This window comes from Phodopus roborovskii, unplaced genomic scaffold (assembly GCF_943737965.1).
Source record: "Phodopus roborovskii unplaced genomic scaffold, PHOROB, whole genome shotgun sequence".
In the NCBI taxonomy this organism is placed as follows: domain Eukaryota; kingdom Metazoa; phylum Chordata; class Mammalia; order Rodentia; family Cricetidae; genus Phodopus; species Phodopus roborovskii.
The window spans coordinates 6,080,304-6,106,322 of record NW_026126611.1 but is presented as its reverse complement, the minus strand read 5'-3'; the positions used below and the strand labels follow the sequence as shown (position 1 = coordinate 6,106,322).

The following is a 26,019-nucleotide window of genomic DNA, read 5'->3' as shown; positions in this document are numbered from 1 at the left end:
AGGAGTCCAGGTGCACAGCGTTGTACTTTAATGTGAGATGCCCAAGGCTAAGACATTGCACCGGAGGCTGCTATAAATTAAAGGGAAATCCATCAGTCATCAAGGGCCCCAGAGTGAACGGCATTTTCATAACTTCCATGTTTATCGTCTTTAGTTTCTGGGTGTAGTTTTATCAGATCATCGATTCGAAGAATGGTGATTGCAGCTTCTGTTGCAAACTTGAGGCTCTTCACTTTAACTATGGTTGGTTCAAACACCCCTGCTTGCTTGTTGTCTCGTGGTTTTCCATTGGTCAAATCAAGACCAATCCTGTAATCGTGAAAATGTCGATTTAATGACCCCATCCAAGCTTATGTGGTGTCTTCTAGCTATTCTAGGCTCTGGGAGTAGGAAAGCTGACAGTGTAGCCGAAAAGCCTTATCTACCAAACATTTAGCAAACAGTCAATGTTGCACAATCATATTACATTCAGCCAAGTTGTGCATACAGTTTGGTGGTCAAATGACTCTTCTGCCTAGTGACAGCACAGCTATCTTGCCTATCTTGCTTGGTGTTAAGTATGCCTAAAATATGCTTCACAATGTCCTCATAAGGACCAGCTTATCTAATGACACACTATTCTGATGCTGTACTTACTATACACTGAGGGGGCAGTCAGAAAAGGGTAAAGAATAACCTACGATCCCTTCCTACAGACTACTCAGGAGTCAGAAAGGGATCCCGAGTTGACTTCTAGAACATAACAGTGCTAAAACATCAGCAGCCTCCATCAGAGTTACCAAGCAACAATGGTGCCCGCAATGTTTCAGTGTATGACAAGTCCCTTCAAGTACTTTCCTAAGGCACAGGGAGGGACAAAGATGTTGTGATGAACTTAGAAATGACCCATGGTAGTTGACAGTGGAACACAAGGAAAAGTGTATACTCACCACTTCAGGTTTTTACGTTCTGGGTTAACTTGAGCCTCATTGTGAAACGCTCTTAACTTGGCAACCAGGTCAGTGGAGTCTTGGGCAGCATTCACTGCCAGTGTGTTAGGAATAACAAGAAGAGACCTTGCAAACTCTGCAATAGCAAGCTGTTCCCGAGATCCCTAGGAAGAAAAACATGCAATGTCTCCATGCAGGTATTCTCAACAGCACCCCTGCAGCCTCTCTGAAACTACCCTTACCATGCTGGTTGCATAGTTTTCAAGGTATATGGACAGGGCAGCTTCTACAGCACCTCCACCTGGGACTACAGATTTCGACTCCAAAACTCTCTTCACCACACAGAGAGCATCATGTAAAGATCGTTCCATTTCATCACACATGAAATCATTTGCTCCCCGTAAGATGATTGACGCAGATGTACGAGCCTTGGTGCTATGGGAAAGAAGAAGTGAAGTCATCAGCATTTTTTAAAGTAACGGAAGCAGCATTCACTGCAGACACCCTTGATTAAATCCTGCTCACATTTAAACATATGGCAGCAAGAACAATGTCTAGACCACGCAGAAGAGACAAAATGTACACTTCATCTCAATTTACAATGGCCCAGTATTATTTTATCCCACGCGTATAACTGCCCCCATCACTGAGAGACTAGAGCAGCAAATAAATGGGAAAGGACTCTTTACAACAGAACCTGCATTAGTGTGTAACTTACAACAGCCACTCTTACTTTTTAATTAAGATCAGCTCATCATCACAAATTCTCTCCTGGACCACCTCTTCTGCCTGTCCCAACATTGTAGCTTCAAAAGTTTCTTCACCTTCCAAATTGGCCAGTGTGGACAGGATACTCGCTGTGTAAGAGAGTCATAGGACACACATTTGCTTTCACAATTTTAGTTTAAGTTTCCTTTTGAGAAAAGTATTATTTTAAGGGTACAGACAAGCCACTATAACACAAAACTGTCATTTTTGAGGTAAAAAATCAGTCTATTCATTTCCAACAAACTCGGCAAACAACTTTTTCAATCACCTGTGGAAAACAAAGATGGCTCTCTGAGTCCACTAGAGCACAACAAAGAGAAGGATTTAAGGTCAGTGTCAATATTTCAATTCTGGACTCTGACCCAGTCACACACATTACTAAGTAGTCTGTCTCAGGCTGTGAGAAGACATACCTCCAGAAGCTTTAGCGATACGCTTGAGATCCCTTTTTAGAACTCTTCTAACAGCCATGGCACCAGCCTCCACAAAATACTTCAGACACATATCATCTATCCCACCAGTGGTTAGAACAACATTGGCCCCGGTTGCCAGGATCTTCTGAATTCTCTCCTTGGTGATGTCTGATTCTCTACAGAGAAAAAAATTCAGTAAACCAAAATCAACACTTCAGTATTTTAAATAATGCAGCTGCTGTATGTAACTTTCACTAGCTATGCATTAAATTATATCAGCTATTCTTTCCCACTAAAACAGGAAGTTAAACCAGTTCAATTTATGTTACTTTCAAGGACTTGAAAAGTAGCATTTGCTCTTTCGTCTACAATTTGAGTTCCTAATTAAGGGTGGCAAAAAAGGAAAAGGCAAGTAAACAGAAAACAAAATCACAGTCCTTTCTGCCATCTCCCACCCAAGGATGCAGCACAGATTTATTATTAATGGAGGACTAAAGCTGTGTGAGGTCCGGTAGGACACTCACTTCGTGGAATAAGTAGTTGCGTGTTGAAGCAGCAGAAGTAACGTAAGACTAGGAAACGCAGACCCGAGAGGTGTATGAGTCATGTTAATGATAGAAGGCGAAGATGCGGTAAGGCTATGATTGTCAAAATAGTTTTTTTTTTCTTTTTCCTTTTTTTTCAAATGAGCCTGTGATGTTAACGTGAAAATGACTGGAGAGATGAAGACTCCAGAGACAGAAGCCAACGATAAGGAATCTGTCAAGGACAGACAGCTTGACCAGAAAAGTAAGTTTATGAAATTATGTTACTGGAAGGTACAGCCAAGGACTCCTGCAGCAAAATACAGGTTTTGGGCCAAGTTGGGCAATCCAAATTCATTAGTGGATAATTCATTCATTCACTCACTCACTGTTGTTAAAGACAGACTTTCTCTGTGTTGCCCAGGCTGTCCTAGAACTTGCTCTATAGACCAGGCTGGCCCAAACTCAGAGATCCCCCTGCCTCTGTCTCCTGGGATTAAAGGCATGGGCCCCCACTGCCTGGCTGTGGATATTTCTTAACAAGCTCAAATGAACCCACCAGGAGGCAAGAAAAATCTAAGCAAATATGTAAGAGTACAAATCAATTATTGAAGCTGTATTATACCCACAAAGGGGCATACTGGTCAGTCATATGACAGCAATCCCCCAGAGTAAAATGGAGTGATGTCACAGCAGCCACACATGGTATCCAACACTCGAGGCAACACTATGCTGCCCATGCTGACCACAATTCCTCGGCTTAAATGACCCCCACCTGTTTCAGACATGTAAAGCTGGGTAGGACATGCCTGGCTTGACTTCCCATCATTGTGTAACATGCTTCTACCAAGCACAAGCGTTGATTTACAAACACCTTTTCACAGGCAAGTCTCCCCACATACCTCTGTCTAATTTGGTCCAATTTCTCAGGGTCTGTAATAACCACCTGCACACCAAGCTTCATTTTTGTTTTCTGCAGGCTGAAGTCAAGACAAGCAATTTTTGCATTAACTATCCTCTTGGGCATGCCTGTAAATGAATAAAAGGTCAACTATAACAATGCTAGGGTTCATAGAAGATATATATCCTTAAAAGTATAACAAAAAATTTCATGTTATATAATAACCAAATGGAGATGGCAATGCACGACGTTAACCCTCAGGAAAAGTCCGACAGTAGCAACTGCACACAATTCCTCTCAATCTACACCCACCACAAGGAATTCTTTCTTTTAACGGCAGGGCTTCACTATGTACACAAGGCTGGCCCCTAAATTGACAGACTGGTCTAACAGTGCCTCAGTGCTCAAATTAAATGCCATGCCAACATGCCCAGTCCCCCATCACAACTATTTAAGCCTATTATGAAAAACACAGAAGAGGCCAAAAGCAAACGAAACCATCAAAGAACAATGCCGACCCTTACGTACCCTGAGATCCCACCACACAGTTGAGTGCATAACCGTTGATCAGCATGCTTTCTACCTGACTTCTCCCATGGGCTTTCAGAATATTAACAGAATTGACTGGATAGCGAGGCTGGCCTCTCATATCTGTGTATTTGACAGCAAGCACAGCATCTACCACCATATTAGCGAAGAAGTCACCATTTCTGAGACAACCGTTAAGGACAGCAGCAACAGCCTTGGAATTACTGAACCAAGGACACGAGACAATTCACCAATGGAAGACAGCACTACCACTCCAGCCAGGGTGACCTCTGGCTATGCAGCAGCAGTTTCGGTCTCTAGTAAGATCAACTTGCATTAGGTAAATTTTTAAGAGTGAAAGGGGGTAAGGACCAAATTTCAAACATTTAAGGATACATTCCAATAATCTTAGAAGACATGGATGTCTTAGCGGCATTAATCAGACAGTCTCTTCCAAGTTCGTCTGTGTTAATGATCAGGTTCTCACTGATATAGCGCACTGCTTCCCTGGCAAAGGAACGGGAAGAATATAAACACGTTGTCACTCAGAAGTTTTGCATTTCTCCACATTCAACACACTGCCCAATGTCATAGGCGATGGTTTTCTGTTCAGCCATTTCATATAGGGGGACGACACTGAGAAGTCCTCCCCCTTCAGATCATGGCACCTTTCATCTGTCCCATAAGCATAGCCACCATAATCTACTGGGAGACAACGTGGCAGTCAACTGGGAAATGACAAGTACACTAGGCTCAGTATTTCAGTATTCCTCCTGACTGTGAAGACAGAACACGTCACAACATCAAGACAGACTACAGCTATTACACAAAATAACATTTTCTTTGAACATAATCTTACTTGCAGGCAAGCCGATAGCCACTAATAACTGATGTTGGATGAATTTTCTGTTTGACCAGTTCATCTGCATTTTTCAGAAGCTCCGCTGCAATAATTACCTGTTGAGTACACACTGCTCTAAGTATTCAAGTCACCCAATATGCATATTGTATACAGAAAAAGATTAAATTATCAAGTATCTTTTTAAAAATATTTTATTTAATTCTTTCTTCTTTTTTTTCCACACGGGGTTTCTCTGTATTGTTTTGGAGTCTGTCCTGGAACTAGCTCTGTAGTCTAGGCTGGCCTTGAACTCACAGAGGTCCATCTGCCTCTGATGCTGTCAAAGGCCTGTGCCACCAAGCCCAGCTTATTTGTTCTTCCAAGACAGGCTTTCTTTGTGTAGCCCTGGCTGTCCTGGAACTCACGTTGTAGACCAGGCTAGCCTTGAACTCTGATATCCACCTTCCACTGCCTCCCACCTGCTGGGATTAAAGGCATGCACCACAATGCCCAGCTATGACCTAGCATTATTAACCAGTCAGAGTAGACAAATGAATAATAGCAGCTTGCTGAAAATATAAAATGGTGACCAATACAAAATAGTCTGTGAACTATCCCAAGCTATTTACACCACAAAAATGTTAAGAACCCAGTTCAACAGAATTTTTGTCCGTTACACTCTGAGTAAAACAAAAGCTAAATATCTAACAATTGAAATGACTTGTGCCATTCCAGTATTTTTAATTAAACCTCAAAATCATTTAAAATATGTAATGCCAAGAACCACTTTTCAGAATTAAAAAAAAAAAAAAAAATCCCCCAGAATAAGCTTGGAGGTGTTGGTATACACCTTTAGTCCTGGCACTTGGGAGGCAGGAGGATCTACAGAGCAAGTGCCAGGGCAGGTTCCAAAGCCACAGAGAAACCCTGTCTGGGGGGGCTGATGGGGAAGGTCTCCAAAAGAATTTTCCCTCTTCTTTTGAGGGGAATTAGATATTTATTAAGTCACATTAACAAAGACTACATTCGTTCATGGCAAAGTTAAAACTTTAAATAATTTAATTCTCCCTACAATCTCTTTTGATACAGTCAGCATCTTTCTCAAACAGCATTACACCAGTATGCTGGGTAACTCACCAAGTACATGTTATTAACCATGTTTGCTGAAAGCTGTGAGCACTGTATGGCAGCAAGTTAACTTCCTCAAATTTCTATTCTGAAATCCCAAGATTTCCTGCCCATGGTTAAAATTCAAAAGTATCCATTAAACAAAAAAGAAGCCCACACCTAGTAACGTTTTCTTTAAATGAGAAACTCTTTTCTACATGTAAGCATTATCTTGGCAAGGGGGTTGAAAATGAGCATCCAAATTTCCAGTATTTAAAACAAGCTGATATCCAACCACCTTAAAATGGTTTCCTATTTAAATTGTACAAAGCAGCTACAATCAGTTTTGGAAGGCTGTGAGACCGTAAACACCGACTTATTTCCCATCTAGAGCAGCGCCTCACCACTGAGGTAGTTCCATCCCCAACTTCTTTGTCTTGCAGGTCAGCCAGCTCACAGAGAACTTTAGCTGCGGGATGCTCCACCTCCAGTAGCTTCAGGATGGTGGCCCCATCATTAGTAATGGTCACGTCCTGAGAGACAGATAAGGAGGACATGGTCAACACTGAAAGCAAGCTCTGAGATGCATGGCCACCGAGAACATCGAGATATACTTACACCAATATCATCCACCAACATTTTATCCAAGCCAACTGGCCCAAGAGAACTTTTAACAATGTTGGCAATAGAAGCTGCAGCCATAACTGTAGATGAACAGTGGAGAAAAAAATTAGAACAATTCATAAACTAAGACACACCTAACCACCTATCATCTGCAATTGCTCTTTTTTTTGGAGGGGGGCACCTATTTAAGGACTAGTGAAGGTTAACTATTTCTGTTGTTGTTTCGAGACAGGGTTTCTCTGTGTAACTAGGGTTCCAAGCAGTCACGGAAGTGGCTCTATAGAACAGGCTGGCCTCGAACTCACAGAGATCCACCTGCCACTGCCTCCCAAGTGTGTGCTGGGAATAAAGGTGTGAGCCACCACTGCCCAGCTAGGTTATTTTTATTTTAGTTTGAATACTGGAATGTCACAAAGAGTTCAATGCCTTGAAAATAAGTAATCCCTGCCATTGTTCATTGCAAAAAAGATTAACTAATTTATTTAAGTTTATTTTGTGTGCATTGGTGTGAAGGTGTCAGATCTCCTGGAAGTAGAGTTAACAGACAGTGGGTGATCTCTCCAACCCGAAAGAAAAAAAAAAATTTAAGCTTTATTCCAAGCACTCGTGAGGCAGAGGCAGGTGGAACTCCTGTGACTTTGAATCCAGCCTGGTCTACAGAGTGAGTTCCAGGACAGGCTCCAAAGTTACAGAGAAACCCTGTCTGGGGAAAAGGGGGGGGGATGAAAAAAAAGGAAAATTGTAAGGTACACCTCAGCCTTTTCTTTCAGACGCTAGCGTGTTTTAATAACAATAGTGCAGTCCATCTGGGCAGTAACTGTTACTTCGGGGCGGACTTTAAATGCTTTCAAGAAACAGGTTCAACCACAGCAAGCCGCGTGATAACGAATCGATGGCGTCAGTCGTTGAGTCTGCATTCCGGGAAGTTTTAGTGGGAGCGGCTGTCAACTGCGAGGTGCGGGGGGGGGGGGAGCAGCGCGGGGACCGAACACCCGACGCTCAGTGGGCGTGCTCCCCGGCACGGGCGGAAACCGCTCTGATGGCTGCCAGGGATGCTCCCGCCCGGCCAGGCCCAGAACAAAGCGGCGGCGGGCTCGCCCGGGCGGAGACGCGGCCGCGCTTCCACGTGCCGTGCTCGAACGTTCTCCACCCCCGCGGGCGGGCGGGCGCGCGGCCGCCGACTCGGCCCGCACGGGGCCCGGGGCCTGCTGGCGGGGCTTCACCGTGCCGACGGGGCGGCCCGGGCCTAGCGATCGCGGTGCGGCTTGGGCCTCGGCCCGCTCCGCCGCGGGGCCCGGCCCCGGGTCTCCCGCCCTTACCGTTCTGGGAGCGGATCGCCTCCCCGGTGCTGCGGTCCCCGAACACGGACAAGGGGCCCTCCATCTTCAGGGAACCTGGCCAGCCTCACTGACGCCGCACGCAGCCGCGATGTGCGCTCCGAGGCCGCACGGCGGGGAACACGGCGGGGACAGGGCCGAGCCGAGCGGCGCCGCGCGGGATGCTGGGAAGCACGCCCCGCCCGCACGCGGGCCACGCTCCGCTAGCCGCGAGGCACGCCGGGAGAGAGGAGCGCGCGAGGCTGAAAGACGCCGGAAGCGAAGGGGGCGGGCCTGCGTCTTTTTTTTTTTTTTCGGTCCAATCAGAGGCTGCTGTATAATAAGAACCCCAAGTCAGGCCGCGCGGGGGCAGTGTGGCGGCGGGCTGGTTCGGGTTGCGCACGCGCGCTTATGCTTTTCTAGCGCTTTCCATGAGAAGTTGGTGGGTTCCCCCTAGGTACGGCTGGGAGCCCGCTCGCCCTTCATCTTTGCGCTCCCGTCATTGGGCTCGTACGCTAGCGTGCCCCGCCCCCCGCCTCGACGTCAGCAGTGATTGGCGGATCGGAGATACCGATCGCTCCCTCGGCCAATCAGGTCTCGGGAGATTGTTACTTCCGGGCCCCGGGGTGACCCGCGACCTGCTGGCAGCTGTAGCTTTGCCTGCAGTTAACATGGCTGCGACTCGTCGTTCTCCCGCCCGACCGTGAGCCGAGGCAGCGAGCAGGGCACAGGGGAGGCTTTGCCTGCGTCGCATCGGCGATGGCGCTCCGGCCGCGGCCCTGGAGGTGGCTGTCAGCCGGCGGGAAGCTGGGTAATTAGTGTCGCCCCACGCCGTTGCCCGTGCGCCGTGCACAGCATGTGGGGGTTTGCAGGGCCGGTTTTGCACCCGGGGTTCCGCGCGCGCACTTAGCGCACCTCGGGTGACACTTACGGGTCGGTGGTGGTAACCTGTGGTCAGACGGCCATGCCTCCCCGCTTCTGGCCCTTGTGATGGGAACGGTTGGTTAGCGCGTGCCCCTCCCGCGCCCGCTGTAGTCATTTTAAAGATCCATGCGGTCGTTTCCATTTCCTTAGAGTGTGGGTTCGCAGCCCGCTCCAACAGTTCCACGCCAGCCATTCAGCCCGAAGTGGAGAATAAGGGGAACGAAGCCGTGGCCCCAGTGTTCACCAACCGGAACCCTCGGAATCTGGAGCTCTTAGGGGTAGCCAGGAAAGAACGGGGCTGGGCTACCGTGTGGCCCAGCCGTGAGTTCTGGCACAGGTAATTCAAGTTAGCTTGTGACTGACTGACAACGCTGTGTGTGCAGAGCGCCTTACACGGCGTCTTCATCAATTACGTGACTGAGCCTGCCAGATAATTCAGGGGTTGTGTCGGGAAGATGACGTGGGAGTAGCGAGTGACCATGGAGCAAGCGATTAATAGTTGTCACGAAGAAAAACTTAAAAGATAATTCGAGAATAAGAGACCATGTACTGACGCCTCCATCTGTGAAGACGTGATCTGTCAAAAAGCTGAGATCTAGCTGGGCGGTGAAGGTGCACCCTTTAAGCCCCTGGGAGGCAGAGACAGGTGGATCTCTGTGAGTTTGAGGCCAGCCTAGGGCTGTTACACAGAAAACTCGGACTCACTAGGAGCTGGTGGCCCATGCACTCAGAGAGGCAGAGGCAGGCACATCTCTGACTTTGAGTCTACAGGACCAGGACAGCCTCCAAAACCACAGAGAAACCCTGTCTCGAAAAACCCAATCAGTCAATAAATGTTAAATGTTGTTTTGGGGGATCTATGTGGGTTAGACCTTCAGCACACAAATCAAATGTTCTGCCTCAGAACTGCACTCCTCAGCCCTAAGATGGCTATTGAAAACAATGCTTATACTAGGAGCCCTGCCTGTTGCTTTGTGTTTGTGTATTTCCTTCATTTAATTATGAAAACTACATTGCGAAGCAGGTGGAGCAGTTTCCTCCACTTTCTGTAGAGACTGAGGAATTGAAACAGAGGGAGAGATGATGGGCAAATGCTGGAGCTAGGATTCAGACGCGCACGTCACATTCCAGGTTGAAGTCCTGGGGATTGAATCTGGGTGGCCAACCTTGACAGGAAGCCACTGGGCTGTCTTCACAGCCTGGTCCCTGAATTGTTGAGAAGCACACAGGCGTCCATTCACCTGAAGCGATGTAACTTTGTTATTGTCTTTTTGTCCACTTAGGTTGCGGGTTATAAAGACTCAGCATCACATAGAAGCACTGGTTGAGCACCGAAGCGGCCAGGTGGTGGTTTCAGCATCCACTTGTGAATGGGCTATTAAGAAGCACCTCTATAACACCAGAAATGCCGTGGCCTGTGAGAGTATAGGACGAGTGCTGGCGCAGAGATGCTTGGAAGCGGGAATCAATTTCATGGTCTACCAACCAACCCCCTGGGAGGCATCCTCAGAATCGGTATTTTTTTTTTTTTTTTTTTTTTTCCTGGTTGTTTTCTAAGACAGGGTTTCTATTGCTTTGGAGCCTGTCCTGGGACTAGCTCTTGTAGACCAGGCTGGTCTCGAACTTACAGAGATCCCCCTGCCTCTGCCTCCTAAGTGTTGGGCCACCAACGCCCAGCTTAGATTCAGTATTTTTATCTCTATATACTTAAGAGATAAAAATTTGAGGGAGGCGTAGGCGGATCTCTGTGAGTTCAAGGCCAGCCTGGTCTAAGGAGTGAATTCCAGCATAGCCAGTACTACACACAGGAGAAACCCTGTCTAGAGAAACGAAAACAAACACAAAGGTAAAAGTTTGGCGGGTTGTGGTAGAAGCGGGGGCACAAAGGGAGCTCTTGAATTCAGGGCTAGGGCAGGTCAGCAATGCAACTTCTATCCAGTCAGGGACAGAGTGAGATGACCCTGTCTCAAAAAAAAAAAAGGTGGCGAGTTGGATGTTGATGACACAGGTCTATAATTCCAGGGGCTGAGGCTTGAATAACTTAGTAAGACCCTCTCTCATAATAGTAAAAGGAAAATCGGCGACTAGGGCTATCAGTCAGTCACTGATAGCTCAAGCATAAAATGCTGGGCGCACGCGCGCGCGCACACACACACACACACACGTACAGAGCTGGGGTTGCCGGAGAGCACTGCCTAGCATGTGCAGTCTAGCAAACAAACACAGACAACAGAAGGCATTTTGTTAGTTGTTGGTATTAGATATACTTAACATTATTTTCTGAGGCTATTCCATGTGTTAGGCCTGTGGCTGGGTACTGTGACAGCATTAGATTTTTGCCAGGTCTGTAGGAACTAGTGTTCCCATTCTCTGCACTGAGGTCAGTTGGTATTGGCAGGTTTAAATGCTGCAAACGATTCTCAGTTGTTCCCCCCCCCCCCTTCTCCCCTGATCTTCAAACCAGCTGAAACTTCTCCAGAATGCCATGACAGAAAGCGGTGTCGTGCTTCGGGAGCCTCGGAGAATCTACCAATGAAATGGAAACATTAACTGCTTTGAAAACGTCAACATAAAACCATCTCCAGCCATCTAAAAACAGAAAGGAAGGGAGGAAGAAAAGAAGAAAGGCGTTTGGAGAGAGAGCCAGACTGAAAGCTTCATAGCAACAATGTCACTGCAGGGTTATTTAAAGATGGCCTCTTCCCACTTGTATATGTGCTTGTGTGGTTTTGTCCTTTTAATCAAGGGCTCAACGTGAGAACTTAAGAGAAGTGGTCACCACTTAACAACCACTTAAGAACAAATTAAAATGTTTATAACAAACTACAAACCCCTGCTGTGTTACTCCCTAAACGCCCTGTGGCCAGGCATCAGGGAATTCGGGTTGCTCACTGCCCAGGATGAGGACTGGTGTTTTGCTTTGTTTTTAATGTCACTGTAACTGTAAACTCAGACATCCTGTAGTGACACACTACCTGTACCTTATACACTTCCTTGGACATACTTCCGAGTGATTTCAGGCAGAAATGAGTGTGAGGGGTAGCCAGACGGAGGTGGAAATGGTGGGTGCTGAATGTTCATTTGAGAATTCAAACCTGACTGTGGTGGCTGTGGGAAAGGCCTTAGAGTCAGACAAGGGGCTGGAGGGATGGCTCAGTGTGGCTTCGGGCTCTTGCAGAGGAACTGGGTTTCCATGACCGGAATAGTAGCTCTCAGCTGGCACTACAGTTTTAGGAAATGCAACACCCACTTGGAGTCTCTACAGGTACTAATAAAGTTATGTATTAAGAACACCATGCAGCTGGGCATTGTAGGCACATGCCTTTAATCCCAGCACTTGGGAGGCAGAGGCAGGAGGAACTCTGAGTTTGAGGCCAGCCAGGTGTACAGATCGAGTTCTAGGACAATCTCCAAAGCAATTTAGAGAAACCCCATCTCGAAAAACAAAACAACCAAGTAAACAAACCACCAAGCAGCCAGGCAGTTGTGGTGCATACCATTAATCCCAGCACTTGGGAGGCAGAGGCAGGAGGATCCATCCCCATGAGTTCAAGACCAATCTGGTCTACAGCTGGAGTTCCAAGGTGGAGTGTGCCACTAGCTAACCATAGAGGTCTGGAGGTCAGTACAGACAGACAGGAAGTGAGGTAGCTGGGCAGAAACAGGATATAAGCAGGGAGAGAGAGGGAAACGCTGTCTTTCTGCTGAGACCTCGTTAAGGAAGTAAGATGTGCTGTGGCTTGCTCCTTTCTGATCTCAGCATTTTCCTCTATATATAACTTAGGCTGTTTATTATCTAGACCAATTAAGAACTCCATTTACAACTCTGTCTCGAAAAAGTTAACTTGGATAGTAGCTTGGGGAGATGGCAGCTCTCTGAAGGTTGATGTAATATGGAATGAAAGACATGTAAATAAGGTGGCTTTTACTGCAGTTTCTAAATAATCGTTACCTCAATAGCTTTACTTTGGAGAAATATATTTTGAGAAGTCATTATTATTTTGGTTTCTCAAGACAGGCTTTCTCTGTGGTTGACCTTGAACTCAGAGATCCACCTGCCTCTGCCTCCCGAGTGCTGGGACTAAAGGCGTGTGCCACCGCTGCCCAGTGTTACTTTATTTTAAAAAAAGATTTATTTATGTGCATTAGTGCTTTTTCCACACGTTTGTGTGAGGAGGCATGATCCCCTGTAACGAGTTACAGACAACTATGAGCTGTCATGTGGGTACTGGGAATCGAACCCAGGTCCTCTGGAAGACCACCCAGTATTCTTAACTCCTGGGCCATCTCATCTCTCCAGGCCCTTTATTACTTTAGGAAAATGGCAAGTGTGCCTTTCATTTTTAGAACTGACTTCCGAGGCATTCAACATCCAATGTCACAGGAGTCACATTCTGATACCCAATGTTAGGAAGGTTTATTTTTCCTTCCCCTGGGTTAAATACGAAGTGAATCAGCTTACTTAGAAGCCCAGGTCTCTAGGAGACTGTAAGTCCGGAACTGAGGGTCTACCAGGCCACAGACTGGTGAGCGTGGAGACTGGCAGACATTTCTACAGGGTGAAGAGCACACTAGCCAGCCGACGGCGGGTAGGTACTGATCAGGATGCCTTCGCACAGCTGGTAGCTCCTGATTGCAACGGCCTTGGCCTTCACTTCCCTAGCAAGTTAAGCTAGGGTATATAACACGCAAGTTCGCACCCAACAGGTTCGTTCTGGCTGGAGCCGGCCAAGCGCGACGAGACTTAAAGCCTTGCGCAGCGGAAACGCGTGGGCAGCACGTGGCCACATCCGGCGCGCCTTGGAACTAGCGGCTATGGACGTATGCGCTGATAATTTTGAAAGTACCGGCTCGGAACTGTATGGCATTGTCAATGAATCGGAGTTCGTGAGTAAGCCGCCTGGGGTGGCAGGCCCTGGCACCAGAGTCGCCTGCTAGGGAGAGCCTGGGGACTGGATGGGGCTCATTGGACGGAGAGGAGACTTCTCCACTCCTGCAGGGGCCTTAAGCAAGCAAACCCGCACACACAGCTCCGACTTCTGTTGTCCGGTGCACGCACGCACTGCCTGGGGCATCTACAGGGTGAAAGGTGGCTTGCTCCATGCCTGAGGATCTATTTTGCTCTCCCGTAGGTCTCGACATAGAATTCACAGGTCTGCGTTCAAACTCGTCCGGGCCCCAGCAGATCAGGTACGGCTGTCTGACAGCCCAGAGAGGATCCTCACCTGTGTCTCCTTAACTAGGCCTTGCCAGACCAGCACCCTAGCCAGCAGGCTCCGGTGGTAACCAGTTCCTGATTGAGAGTAGCTGAGCCTGCCCCCAGGCCTGCCGCCTGCATCTGATCCTCTTGCCAGTGCAATGAGATTTCTTTCTTCCTTCACAGTCTCTTTGATTCACCATCTGAGTGGTATGCGAAGGCCCGGCAGAGTGTTAAGCAATTTACAATCTGTCAGATTGGTGAGTCTTTGTTACGGGTTGGTTGTGCAAGGTTTTGTTTGTTTTGGTTTTTGAGACAGGGTGTCTCTATCGCTTTGGAGGATGGCCTCTGTGCCACAAACGCCCCCGGGCTTGAATGCCCTGGTTTAAGGCTTCTTAATCTATCTGGGTTTTCTGCTGCTCCATGACCATTTCCAAAGACGTTGTATATATTTTTGTTTACCTGTTCTGTTTTTGGGTGTGCATATGCAATTCAGACTTGGAATTGTGTTACCATGCAGACCTGGTCGTGTATACAGTTCCACAGTATAAACCGCAAATTAGGACTTAGTGTCCTACATTAGCTATACCTAGTCACTGTTTGCAGTTAAATGGGTTTTCATTTCCAACAGCCTTCATTCATATTTGCACTCTGCTGCCCTTTTGTGTGTGCATCTGGGATGGTTCTGTGAGACGTGCAGAATTAGGGTGTGTGCTTTAAAACACTATAAATACCGCCAACCCTCCACAGTATTTATAGTTGTCAGTTACTAACACCAGAAACAATCAATGAGTGTGCATTCCTATTAAAACAAACAAACAAACAAAACCCCTGGGAATTAATGAGTCTGAAACCCAACTTGGGTTTTTCCAGACAGGGTTCCTCTGGCTTGGAAGCTGTCCTGGACTTAACTCTTATAGACCAGGCTGGCCTTGAACTCAGACTTCCCCAAGTGCTGGGATTAATTTTATTCTGATTTACATTTTATAATACTGGGTCACAAACTTTATGTGAAGGACTAGATAGCACCTAAGTTTTTGTGGGTGACATGATTTTTTACAAGGCCTCCCTTTGTAATAGGAATCCTCCTGGCTTTTCCAGGAACATGAATTATAAAAGCAAACTCTGGACCCTTTGTCTGGAGGTGGATATCTGTGTGTGTGTGTGTGTGTGCCCGTCTGCTTTCCCTTCTATTCTTGGACTTAATTGCTTTCTTTTATTCTTATATATTTGAAAAATACAAGAAATTGCTATTAAGGTTTTTTTTTTTTTTTTTTGTTACACTCCCAACTTTGGAAGAAGTTTCCCACGGTGAGTGGCTTGTTAGTTTAATACAGGGATTTTTAAAGAAGTCAGACCTGTTCCATTTTGAGCTTACATTTCCTTCCACCTTTTCTTCAGTCCCAGAGATTGAAAGCCTTTGCCCACTGAGCCATCTCAGAGTCCCACAGCAGAACCCAGGATGGCCTTAAACTTAGAAAAAAAAACCTTCCTGTCTTAGCCTCTGGCAAAGGATTGCAGTCAAACTCTTACCTTCCTGCCTCTGCCTCCGAGTACTGGGATTACAGGTGTGTGCCTGTAATCTTGGCTCGTTTCTTAAAGCTATGAAAATGTTTCCAAGCTACTTCAGTGCTTGGGAAACTGGCCATCATTAATTACATTCTGGTTATTTCAGCGCAAGCTGTGGTATGGCAGACTTCACGCTGCAAGTCTGCTTCAGGAAGGTTCGGGGGGCCTGGGGGCTTTTCTGCAACCCTGTCTACGGGTGCAAAGCACGGGCAGCAGTTTTTTGGTGTTTGGTTGACGTCAAGTGGCCTTGCCACGGTATTCATTACTGCCGTTGTTGTTCTAGGGTTGTCTGTGTTTTCCACCATCGAGGATGAAGTAAACCAGTATGTATAATGCTTGTACTACACACAGCTTTTCCTCCTGTCTGTGGGGCAGCTTTGCCTTGAGTGTCTGAATCACTTTGCCCTGGAAACTGACTGGAAGTAGTACTTGGTCTGTGGGGCGTGTCCTGCCCTGTGTGTGCTGACTTCTAGAGACTGAGCTGCCTGGAAGCTGCTGCAGGAGGATGACTCTGTGTGGTGGGGGTTACCTCTCTGCTGCTCTGGTTGAATTACCTGGAGCTTCTAGGTGGGCCATGGACCTATCTCTGCTCCCCAAGGACAGAGTCATTGTCTGTTTCCTCTGGCCCCTAGACAGAGCACCTAAAATACATTCAGATTTCAGTAAGCATTCAGATCCTTAAGAAACGAGAATCCAGCCTGATGTATGCGCAAGGCTGGTTTGTCTGCTTGTCCTGTTTGTTGAGGTTTCTTGTCACTGTCCCTACTTTGTAGGTATGTGGCCAATTCCTGGAACTTCTTTCTCTTCCCCACAACGTTTGGGGACTTGGACTCGGAGTTCTCTTTCCAGGCGTCTAGTGTTCAGTTTTTGAATCAGTATGGCTTCGATTTTAACAAGGTATGAATGACCCTGTTATGCGGCTGTGGCTGGGCACAATTTCCCCCTCCCTTCTCCCTTGTCTACAGGAAGCCAAGGCCGTAGTGCCCCCTCACTGTCAGACAGCTCCCACTGATCCTTACCCTTTCCGCCTCAGTTCCTCAAAAAGGGAATCCCGTACATGAATGAAGAACAGGAGAAGACACTCAGGCAAAGCATCATGAGAGAGAACTGGAGAGTCCGCAGGTGGGTTTGTGCTCCTTACTGCTGTGTGTAGACCGGGGATGCTGGCCCATCATCCAGCCACGCTTGGCCACCCGCACTTTCTTCCCTGAGAGGCCAAAACACTTTTCCTCCCTCGTGAATGTTACTTTTGGTTTACCAGACTCAGCTGGTAAAATGAAGGACCCCAGTTTGATCCTTAAGGCATATTTTTTTTTTTTTTTTTTTTTTTTTTTGGTTTGTTTTTTGAGACAGTTTTTCCATGAAATAGCCCTGGCTACCTTGGTATTCAGTTTGTAAGACAGGCTGGCCTTGAACCTCCCCATCTCTGCTGGGATTAAAGGCGTGTACCGCCACCAGCCTAAAAAAGGGAAGGTTCCCCCCCAAAAGGAAAAACGGGAAGTCACTTAGAGAACTTCACTGCTAAGCCTGCCTGCCTGCCTGCCTGCCTGCCTGCCTTTCTGAGTTCAGACTCGAAAGGCTGGGATAGGGGTGGTACGTGAGATGACTCTTCCTTTTCTCTCTGGATGTCTGCCGGAGCTCTAAGCATGCGGATGCTGACCTTCTTGCCAGCCCTTTTTTTCCTTTCAAACTCTAATGTGCCTCAAGGTTTAAGAATAAAAATAGAGGGGGAGCCATTTTTTGAATTTTTTAATGTGGGTGTTAATGCCTGTACCTAGGGAGGCCAGAATAGTATCAGAGGGTGCTGGGAATGGTGAACCAGGGTCCTCTGGAAGAGCTTAGATTTCTGACAGGAGCAGGTCCTTATCTTCCTGCTTTCTACCACCAACATCCCTGCTTCCTTTGTCCATTTTCAGTTCTCTGGACAAAGACCAGATTAAGGCAGTGATTGACAAGGTGACCCGGTGGGTATACCAGGCTGAGGAAGAAGACCAGATAATTCTGCCTGGTATTTCTGGTAGGCAAGAGGCTGTTCCTTCCTGCCTGGGAGACTCGGGGTGCCAGAGCAATGCCTGCACCTGGGATGGGGAATATATATCCACCCTCTTTGCTATATATAAGTCCTGGCCTCAGGTGCTTCGTGACTGGGTCTCAGTAGATCGCTAACCCTGAGGTGAATTCCCAAGTCTCAAAGACTTTTAACCTGCACCGAGTGTTGAGGGTTGAGAGTCACGCATGAGCCATTGTTAACATCCTACTGGGATGCTTGTTTTAGTAACTGTGACAGCCTGTGACCTTGTGTAACAATGCTCAGAGTACACCCTTTGACATGAGCCTGTGAGGTCAAAACTATCTTAGAAGTGTTACCGTGACTTTTTTTTTTTTTTTTTTTTTAATCACACCCTTGAAGATTTATTGTGTGTTGTACAGTATTTGTTCTGCCTGCATGTATGTCTGCAGGCCAGAAGGGGGCACCAGATCTCATTAAAGATAGTGTGAGTCACTCTGTGGGTGCTGGGCATTGAACTCAGGACCCGGGAGAAAAGCCAGTGTTAATGTTTTCATGCCGTTGTCCTGGTGCCGTAGTGATAGGGTAAAACCTGCTTGCTCAGCTCAGCCTCTGCCGGTAGCCACTATGCACTTGTCCCGGCCTCTCAGGCTCAGAAAGAAGAGTGGCTGTGTTGGGAATGAGCACCTAGGTGGTGTTTTCAGTAGAGACCTGGGTCAGCTGAGTGCTTGTGTGTATGCGTTAGACATCACATCGGGTGGCATCTTCAGCCTCAGGAACAGTTTCTGCTGTAAATTTTCTTCTTAATTTTTTTTTTTTTTTAAATGTGTGCATGGCTGCACCGTATGCGTGTCTGGTGTAGAAGGAGGGCGTTATTAGATCCCCTGGAACTGGAGTTACAGATGGTTGTGAACAGAACCCAGGTTTTCTGCAAGAGTAACAGGTGTACGTAATCATTGAGCCAACTCTTCCTGCTTTGTTTCTTAGAAAGATCTGACTATATAGCCTTGACTGGTCTTTATGTAGATTGGGCTGGCCTCAAACTCACAACGCTCTGGCTGCCTCTGCTCCAGAGTGCTAGGAGCAAAGTGATTTTGCGCCACCACACTATTGAGTACTGAAGTGTCGTGTGAGTTGTAGCTAGTGCTAGTCTCTAACAGGGTTACTACCAACAGCTGCAAACAACATCAACAGCCACATGAGTGTCCCCAGACTGTCACAGCAGGTACAGGGTGTACATGGCTCAGGCACCCTGGTGCCGTCCACCAGTCACTGGGTCTATTCTTTGACCCTTCTCCCGGGGGGGGGGGGCAGGAAATTTTGGTAGCGTCCCAGGGTCTCTGAGTGTGTTTCATGCTTCCTTGCTGCAGGGTTCCAAGCCTTTGAAGTCGAAATGGTCCTGAGGCAGTCCCTCCCCAACATCTGGACCATACAGAAAGAAGTGGGGGTGAGTCCTCACCCAGGTGTGCCTTCTTTGCAGCCCCCCCCCACCTCTGTCAACCAGATCTGGCCTGTGAAAGTGTGTGTGTCTGTCCATCCCTTCTCCCATCCGTCCATTCAGCTGCTTTCCTGCTGCGTCCCTAGCCACGCCCCTCTTCTTCACCGCAGGTGGTTGTGAAGAAGATCAGTGAGCTTCAACGCTGGTACTTTGATAACAACCCTTGTGATCAAATCAAATATTGGAAGGAGGACATGGTGGACTCTGCAAGAGGCTTTAAAGTCTATTTTGACATATTGGTGAATGCCAAGAAGGTAGGCAACAATGTTTCCCCCCCCCCCATTATCTTTTGTATTGTGGTGGATTTTGAAGGCTTTGTCAATACAATTACCTTTGTTCTCTTAACCTTCTGAGGGCAAAGAGGAGATTAAAGATGTCTTTTTAAGAGAATAAGTAGTTCTTGGGATGGGGACATGGGGCCCACTTCTAGCTTCCGCGGGCACCAGGCACTCATGGTGTGCAGACATGCAGCACAAGCACCCCTATAATAGAATGCCTTGCTAGTGAAACGTTCAGGTGACTCTTTGCTAACCAGCTTCCTGAACGCAGCCTTGTTTCCCCGTGGCGGTTTGAGGAAAGACCATCCCTGGTAGATGCTCCTATGCCTTTGCCCCTTGCATCAGCACAACAACCCTAACCCTCCCTTTCTCCCCCTCCCCCTCCCCCCGTTGCCTTCTCCCGTCTCTGCAGCCATGCTGGATCTAGAGCTATGACCTTTCAGCCTGCTGTTTACACTCTCTGACCTGTCGCTTTACCCCTCCCAGCCCCTGGTAGGACACAACATGATGATGGACCTATTGCATCTCCATGAGAAGTTCTTCAAACCTCTTCCAGGTAGGGGTGAAGCTATACTCTCAGCCTCAGTCTGGGGAGACCGAGAGACTTCCTCAGGAAAGGTGTCAGCCTGATTACATGCCCTCTCCCTGTTAGCTAGTAGTGGTGTGACTGGGGTTAGGGACAGAGTTTGTCTGTACCCTGCAATTGCTTCACTAGTCAGGCTGGTGGCAAGCCGGGCTAAACCCAAAAATTCACGAGTCCCCGCCTGGACCTTCCCCCCTCAGAAAGCTACGAAGAGTTTAAGCGGAACATCCATAGCCTGTTTCCTGTCATCATCGACACCAAGAATGTAACAAAAGATATCTGGAAGGTAATGGATTGCATTGGGTGGGGTAGGGGCTGGTGAGTCTTTAGAGGTGACATCTTTCTCTGGATTTTAGCATTCCAGGCCCCAGTTTGTTGAATTTGCACACAGATGGCGTACCTTTTCATTGGACAGAAAGCAACCATTCTGTGTGTGTGGGTGGGTTCTGTTTTTGAGAAAGTCTGGCTGGGTACCCTGGCTGACCTTGAATTCATGAGAGTCCTCCCTACTGAGATCAAAGGTTGAGGGGCCCTCAGAGTCTGAAGTCTCTGGGTTCCCTCCAGAGGTGGGTAGTTACCAGGGAGGTTGCAAGCGGAACCCAGCCCCACCGTGCACTCCGCGCGGTCTGGAGTGGAGCCAGGTGATACTTGGAAAGCTCCCGGTGTGACTATCCTGTAGCCCAGGTGAAAAAGGGAGGCAGGGAATTTCTTCAGTGCTTTCAGGAAGTAAACAGGGTAACAGAGCAAGAGGATGGGAGAGGAGCGCAGAACCAACTCACTCTTGCCCAGAGAGGGTGTGGAGGCCAGGGTTTTCCAGGTCCGCGTAGGGACGGACCCTTTGTGAGGCCTGCAGCAGGTGTTGACCCAAAGCTCAGCGCTTTGTTCTTTGCCCTTGGCAGGAGCTGCATTTCCCGCGAGTCTCCAACCTCTTGGAAGTATATGACCTGCTGAGCAGGTGAGGATGGTGCTTCTGGAACAAGGCCTGTGGCCTCAGCTGCCAAAGCCACCAGGGATCCCTGAGACCTGTCTCTGGTTTTGATGTATTTGCACGTAATAGGCATGCTTGCATTGGACAACAATTGTGGTCCAGCTCTCAGTGACACAGCTGCCTGGATTCCATGTACGTCCAGCTCCTCGTGCCTTTGTCCTCACCCTGAGGACAAGACATCAGAGGCCAAGGCCTAAGCTCGGTGCCTGTCATCTTTGCCGGTGTCTCCCCTGGAACCCAGCAGACGCTTGTTTCTTCTGAGACAAGATCTCAGCCGTCCCAGGCTGGCCTTGAACCTAACTTGTAGCCAACAGTAACCTAAACTTCCGATCCTCCTGCCTTTGCTTCCCTTCAACTGAATTCCAGCGTTCCCGGTTTTATGGTGTGCTAGGGTAGATAGAAACCACTGAACTGTACCCCACAGGCCTTCCTCTCTACTTGCTCCTCCCCTGGGGACCTAAACCTGCCACCTCTTACCATCCCCATTTAAAACTTAACACCAAGCTACCCCCCACGGTAACCCCGTGTGGAAATAATGTGGGATAAGGGTCACAGCTCCTTCACTGGAGGGAAGCCTCTGGGATGCCTATGCTGGGGTGGTAGCATGTCTGTCCCCCGCAGACAAGCTGTCCACCTCGTGTCTGTCCCTTTAGCGGCCTCCCCCACGCCCACTGCTGCAGATTCTCACTCTTCCGTTGTCGTCAGGCCATTAGGGACAGGCAGTGGCATCTGTGCTTTTCAAGGCCGGCTTCACAGCGCCTTGGGTGGAGTCTGGGCTTTCTCCACACAGCCCTTTCTCTACAGTTCATCCAGCTCATGGTTGGCTGGTCTGTTTTCTTGTATTTTGTCTGTCTTTGTTTGAAGTATCAGGAAACTCTGATCCCATGCTTCCTGGGTTTAAACCCAGCATTGGACACCCACTGTTTCATAGCTTAAGTCTGGAAAAGCCCCAGGCTCACCATCTATGATCGAGCAGGTAAAACCCTGCCATGACTCAGGAGGTATTGAGATCAGGTAAGGTCATTCTCGTGGGGGCACTGAAGACGGGCCCTGTGCGTGTTGAGACTTAGCTGTCATCACTGTTGTTGACAACCTTTTCGACCCTGATAGCCATGTGTGACAGGGACAGTAGTCGTGTCCATTTCACATTAAGGAAATAAGGAGCTTAGGTGTGAGAGCCACCGGGTGGGAGCGAAAGTGACTCAGCCCTGTCCGACTGTCTCCAGACTGTTGTGCACTGTAGGAGCGGATTGATCCCAAGGCCTTTCTATGTTAGGCAAGCATCCTGCCACTGAGCCTGCGTCCCCAGTGCTTTTTAAAAGATTTTTTTCTTCACTCTTGCCTCTGCAGTGTCACTGTGACCTCAGTGGCCCCTGTGCCGCGGGACAGCACGTGGCCCTCGTCTCCAGGCTGCCTGTTCATGTGGTGTCCAGATGTTTTCCACACCTTGGACAATCCAGCTGGAGTCCCTTTTGTCTGTCTCTTATTCTGTGGCTTTGTCAAGGCCTCATCTGCCTGTCCATGCTATGATATCTGTGCCTCTTATTATTTTGGGGGGGGGGGGTGGGATGGGGGATCGAGACAGGGTTTCTCCGTGTCAACAGCCCTGGCTGCCCTGGAACTCTGTAGACCAGGCTGGTCTTGAGGTCCTCTGGCCTCTGCTGGGATTAAAGGTGTGTGCCACCGTGCCTGGGTCTGTGCCTTTTGAAAAGGATGTGCTTAGCTGGTGTCTCTCTCTAACTTAAGAGTATTTAATTTTAGTGATTTTTCATACCCCCCCCCCTTTTTTTCTCTCCTAATAGTGACTTGAATCCCGCTAAGAATACTGGGCCGAAGATTATTCATTCATTTCATTCTCACAGATATGGTATGTCCCTGAGCCCCTGCCCCTTGCGCAGTTGGCCAAGTGCCCGGGTGTAGACGGGCTTCTTACAAGGCTAGCCAGCTCTTCATTGCTAACTCATTTTCTATCTGACCGCATGCGGTCCTGGGTACTTCCCCTTGCCCCTCTTCCCACTCTGGTGGCCTTGTCTGTCCATTGGCTGAAACAGCTTTATTATTCATCAGCCAATAAGAGGAAACCGTATACAACGCAGAAGGGCATCTCCCATCACCCTGGGGCGGAGCGGAGGGTTCAGGAGTGCTTCCTGGGCAGCAGGCTCTAGAGGCTTGGTTGGGGATTTCTTCCCTGGCCTGCCTCTCAATGTGTGGGGTGTAGTCTGGATGTCTACAAGGCTCCTGGGTGCTACATGGCATGGTGGGTGACTGGGGCGGGGAGAGGGAGTAACCCCTCACACATGTTCTAATCCCTGCCTAACCCCTCTTTCTTCAGCTAAGCACAGGTGCCCCCATGAAGCTGCATACGACGCTTTCCTCTGTGGGTCAGGTAATGTGTTCCGGCGAGGGGCACTGCCCTGGTGATACATACTGGCTGGGTTCATGCTGCGTTGCACATAGGGTTGAGTTTGCGCTTTTCCCGCAAGCCGTCCCGGGTTACATCTCTAGCTTCTTCTTGCAGTTCTTTTGAAGGTGGCCCACTTGCTCCTGCACAGGCTACAAGGGTAAGTGCCTTCCCCTCAGACCTCAACCAGGACCTCTGGGGTATGGGACCCACCTAGAGAAGGGATGTGTAGTATGGGTGTTCTCACCCAGAGCCAGCCAGGGCAGCGTGTAAGTGCTTTGTTCCTCTTAACTTAATGACTGGTAAGTAAACTCTTCCCAGGGTTAGAGGAGCTCACGGCTGTCCAAGCCTAGCAATTCTGGGACCTCTGTGTCTGCAGTTGGCAGAGAGTCAAGGGTGATGTCAGTTGAGAGTATAAAGTAGAGCCTCCTCCAGAGAGGGGCCAGTGATGGTCAGCAGCGGTCAGAAGCTCTTGGTCTAGCCTTGGCAGAGGTGGAGAGAAAGGAGGCAGCCCTTTATTCCCTGCTTCCACACCAGAACCGGTGAGCTGTGTGAAAGCCTGTGTGCCTGCCTGAGTGCGTCTGGCCTTTCTTCTGTCTGTGCAGCCCTCTTACTTTTGAAAACTACGACAGCTCATTCCCTCAGTACTTCGAAATGCTGTGGCCCTACGTGAACCAAGTGAATCTTATCCGAGCTGGGGTCCCTAAAATTGTGAGTATGGAACATCTCACTCCGCTCTGACCTTGCTCAGGCCTGCTGTGGGGTCCTGATGAGACTGATACAGTAGGAGCAGACTCACTCCTGCCTCCCACCTGCTCCGGCCCCGAGCACCTGCGCATTTTGAGGTGCATGAGTTGCCCTATGGGCTATGGAGAAATTTCTCTCCCTTCTGTCTAGAATCTTTGCGGCCCAGATTACCCCAGTATCCGGCCTCCTGTACTCATCCTCACCGTCAAGAATTGGCCCGCGGTCACCGAGCATCATGTCTACAATGAGTTTCATAATGTTTGCAAGTTCGATGTCAGGCGGTTCACCCAATACCAGTTCCTGCTCCTGACCAATAAGTTTAAGGAGTAGGTATCTGACTCCCAGCCCCTCTTGATCCTCACTGCCTCCCTCTCTCGCTCTCTCCCCACCATTAGTGGCTACATGTGGCTACCTTGTCTGACGTGGGCGGACTTCTTTTGGCAGCGTCCGCAGTGTCCTGAAGGAGTACAGGAACCACCCAATCATGCAGGTCTCCCTGTACCGGTACTGGAAACACTCCCCTGACATCACCTGCCTGTTGAAGTGAGTGGCCTGCCTGCTGAGGTGCAAGCTAACACGCCATGTGTGGTACTGGGTGACCCACATGTAAATGTGAGAAAGGGTGGGGATGGGGAGGGGCCTGGGCGGGTGTGTGTGTGTGTGTGTGTGTGTGTGTGCAGAGAGAGGATTCCTAGGGACCAGCAGGGGCAACAGATCAGAGGGCCAGTGAAGGGGAGCAAGCGCAGGGTAAGACAAGGCCTGCGTCCCACCCAGTGGGGCTACATCTTGAGGGCTGTGGATGTAGGAGAAACCAGGTGTTGAGGGATCGAGGGGAGGGATGCGGTCCACCTGCCATCTGCAAAAGCAGATGGTCCAGCACATCAGGCAAGGGAAGGTGATCACGCAACAGCAGCACGAAGGAAAGGGGTAAAGTTGTCGCGTTTGAGGGTGGGGGCCCAAGCCACTAGACTACCAGCCTTGAGTTGCTTAAGCTCTGTGAGGCTTAGGAGCCACAGCTGACGTGGACAGTCTAGGTGCAGGCAGCCTCCTGCCCTGCCAGCCTCTGACCTCTGTCTCTGGGAGGGAGCGTGTCTGTATTGAGAGGCACGCATTCACCATTGGCATCTGGAGGATGGGTTGGAAGGACATTTGTGCTGGGGATGTGGCTCGGGTGGTACGTGGTAAGTGGTTGCTTAGCTCAGGTTCACTCCCTAGCGTAACTTAGACTAAATGGGGAGGTCCATGCCTGTCACTGCAGCACCTGGGTCATCTCTGGCCACATAGAAAGTCCGAGGCCAGCCTGGGATACTTGATCATGTCTCAAAAAAAAAAAAAAAAAAAAAAAAAAAAAAAAAAGGCATTTCATGGATGATGTAGGGAGGAGAGGATGTGGAGCAGAGCCTGTGCCAGTTGCCGCTGGTCCCCAGGCAGACCCCTGTCCCGTCCAGGCCTCTGACTTGGATCTTTATCTTGCAGAGTCTGCGGGATCATTACTGCCTGGGCCACGGTTGCGTTTGTCCTGGGCAGATCCAGCCTCACAGTGCATTGAGCCTCCTCGACTACTGCCCTAGCTTTCCCAAGATGGCCCTCATGACTTGTCTGTATAAACAAGTTTGTTTTCAGGCAGACCTGTATGGTGGTCCTCTTATTATTTTGTTCTGTTCTGAATGGAGATTCTGTACCTTTGTACATGGCCAATGCATTTCCTCCCTGTGCACTGCTGGGGGAAGTCCTGGCCGCTTGGGTCGAAGCTGCTGCTCTAGCGGGACCAGGATTTTGGTGGGTGGGTGTGAGCAGAGGGGCTGGCGGAGCCAAAGGAGGAGCTGCTGCGGGCTTCAGTAGCTGTGTGAGCGCCTCACACACTGCAGGTCCCTG

General features: G+C 48.8%; 3 protein-coding genes and 2 non-coding genes across 6 annotated transcripts; 2 read left to right on the top strand and 3 right to left on the bottom strand.

Moving 5' to 3' along the window:
- Positions 1-5: 5 nt before the first annotated feature.
- On the bottom strand, positions 6-8,107 carry Tcp1 (t-complex 1). 2 transcript variants are annotated; one of them, XM_051206110.1, is made up of 12 exons: positions 7,955-8,107; positions 6,630-6,715; positions 6,416-6,544; positions 4,923-5,020; positions 4,460-4,570; positions 4,064-4,245; positions 3,537-3,663; positions 2,111-2,286; positions 1,663-1,786; positions 1,172-1,364; positions 930-1,093; positions 6-309 (listed from the first exon to the last, which is right to left on the bottom strand). In XM_051206110.1, the coding sequence occupies exons 1-12, from the start codon at positions 8,016-8,018 to the stop codon at positions 93-95; spliced, it is 1,671 nt and encodes a 556-aa protein (XP_051062067.1). In that variant the 5' UTR covers positions 8,019-8,107; the 3' UTR covers positions 6-92. The 2 variants fall into 2 exon arrangements, with proteins under 2 accessions (XP_051062067.1, XP_051062069.1); XM_051206112.1 differs by lacking the exon at positions 6,416-6,544.
- On the bottom strand, positions 1,478-1,607 carry LOC127237759 (small nucleolar RNA SNORA20). Its single transcript, XR_007835872.1, has one exon. It is a non-coding gene; the product is annotated as a small nucleolar RNA SNORA20 (small nucleolar RNA).
- LOC127237760 (small nucleolar RNA SNORA29) lies at positions 4,663-4,799 on the bottom strand. The gene has a single exon (XR_007835873.1). It is a non-coding gene; the product is annotated as a small nucleolar RNA SNORA29 (small nucleolar RNA).
- A 577-nt stretch (positions 8,108-8,684) lies between the features above and the next one.
- Mrpl18 (mitochondrial ribosomal protein L18) lies at positions 8,685-11,696 on the top strand. The gene is made up of 4 exons (XM_051205976.1): positions 8,685-8,762; positions 9,026-9,212; positions 10,159-10,390; positions 11,340-11,696. Exons 1-4 carry the CDS (start codon positions 8,711-8,713, stop codon positions 11,409-11,411), a joined length of 543 nt encoding a protein of 180 aa, XP_051061933.1. The 5' UTR covers positions 8,685-8,710; the 3' UTR covers positions 11,412-11,696.
- A 1,979-nt stretch (positions 11,697-13,675) lies between these two features.
- On the top strand, positions 13,676-25,770 carry Pnldc1 (PARN like ribonuclease domain containing exonuclease 1). Its single transcript, XM_051206090.1, is given in 19 exon segments — positions 13,676-13,766; positions 14,008-14,065; positions 14,259-14,332; positions 15,925-15,964; positions 16,415-16,538; positions 16,675-16,763; positions 17,558-17,658; positions 19,020-19,096; positions 19,258-19,401; positions 19,912-19,981; positions 20,209-20,294; positions 20,908-20,963; positions 22,799-22,863; positions 23,329-23,382; positions 23,515-23,572; positions 24,024-24,108; positions 24,295-24,470; positions 24,589-24,687; positions 25,621-25,770. Coding segments are annotated over 19 exon segments (1,605 nt in total). The 5' UTR covers positions 13,676-13,690; the 3' UTR covers positions 25,694-25,770.
- The last annotated feature ends 249 nt before the right edge of the window (positions 25,771-26,019 follow it).

What these genes read in the sequence shown, in the direction of transcription:
- Tcp1 (XM_051206110.1), bottom strand. Translation starts at nt 8,018, where the DNA reads ATGGAGGGCCCCTTGTCCGTGTTCGGGGACCGCAGCACCGGGGAGGCG. An exon ending in GGCGATCCGCTCCCAGAACG is followed by an intron (nt 6,716 to 7,954) that starts GTAAGGGCGGGA and finishes GTTCATCTACAG; the next exon opens with TTATGGCTGCAGCTTCTATT. An exon ending in GGGATGGAACTACCTCAGTG is followed by an intron (nt 5,021 to 6,415) that starts GTGAGGCGCTGC and finishes TGTACTCAACAG; the next exon opens with GTAATTATTGCAGCGGAGCT.
- Mrpl18 (XM_051205976.1), top strand. Translation starts at nt 8,711, where the DNA reads ATGGCGCTCCGGCCGCGGCCCTGGAGGTGGCTGTCAGCCGGCGGGAAG. An exon ending in AGCCGTGAGTTCTGGCACAG is followed by an intron (nt 9,213 to 10,158) that starts GTAATTCAAGTT and finishes TTGTCCACTTAG; the next exon opens with GTTGCGGGTTATAAAGACTC. An exon ending in GGGAGGCATCCTCAGAATCG is followed by an intron (nt 10,391 to 11,339) that starts GTATTTTTTTTT and finishes TCTTCAAACCAG; the next exon opens with CTGAAACTTCTCCAGAATGC.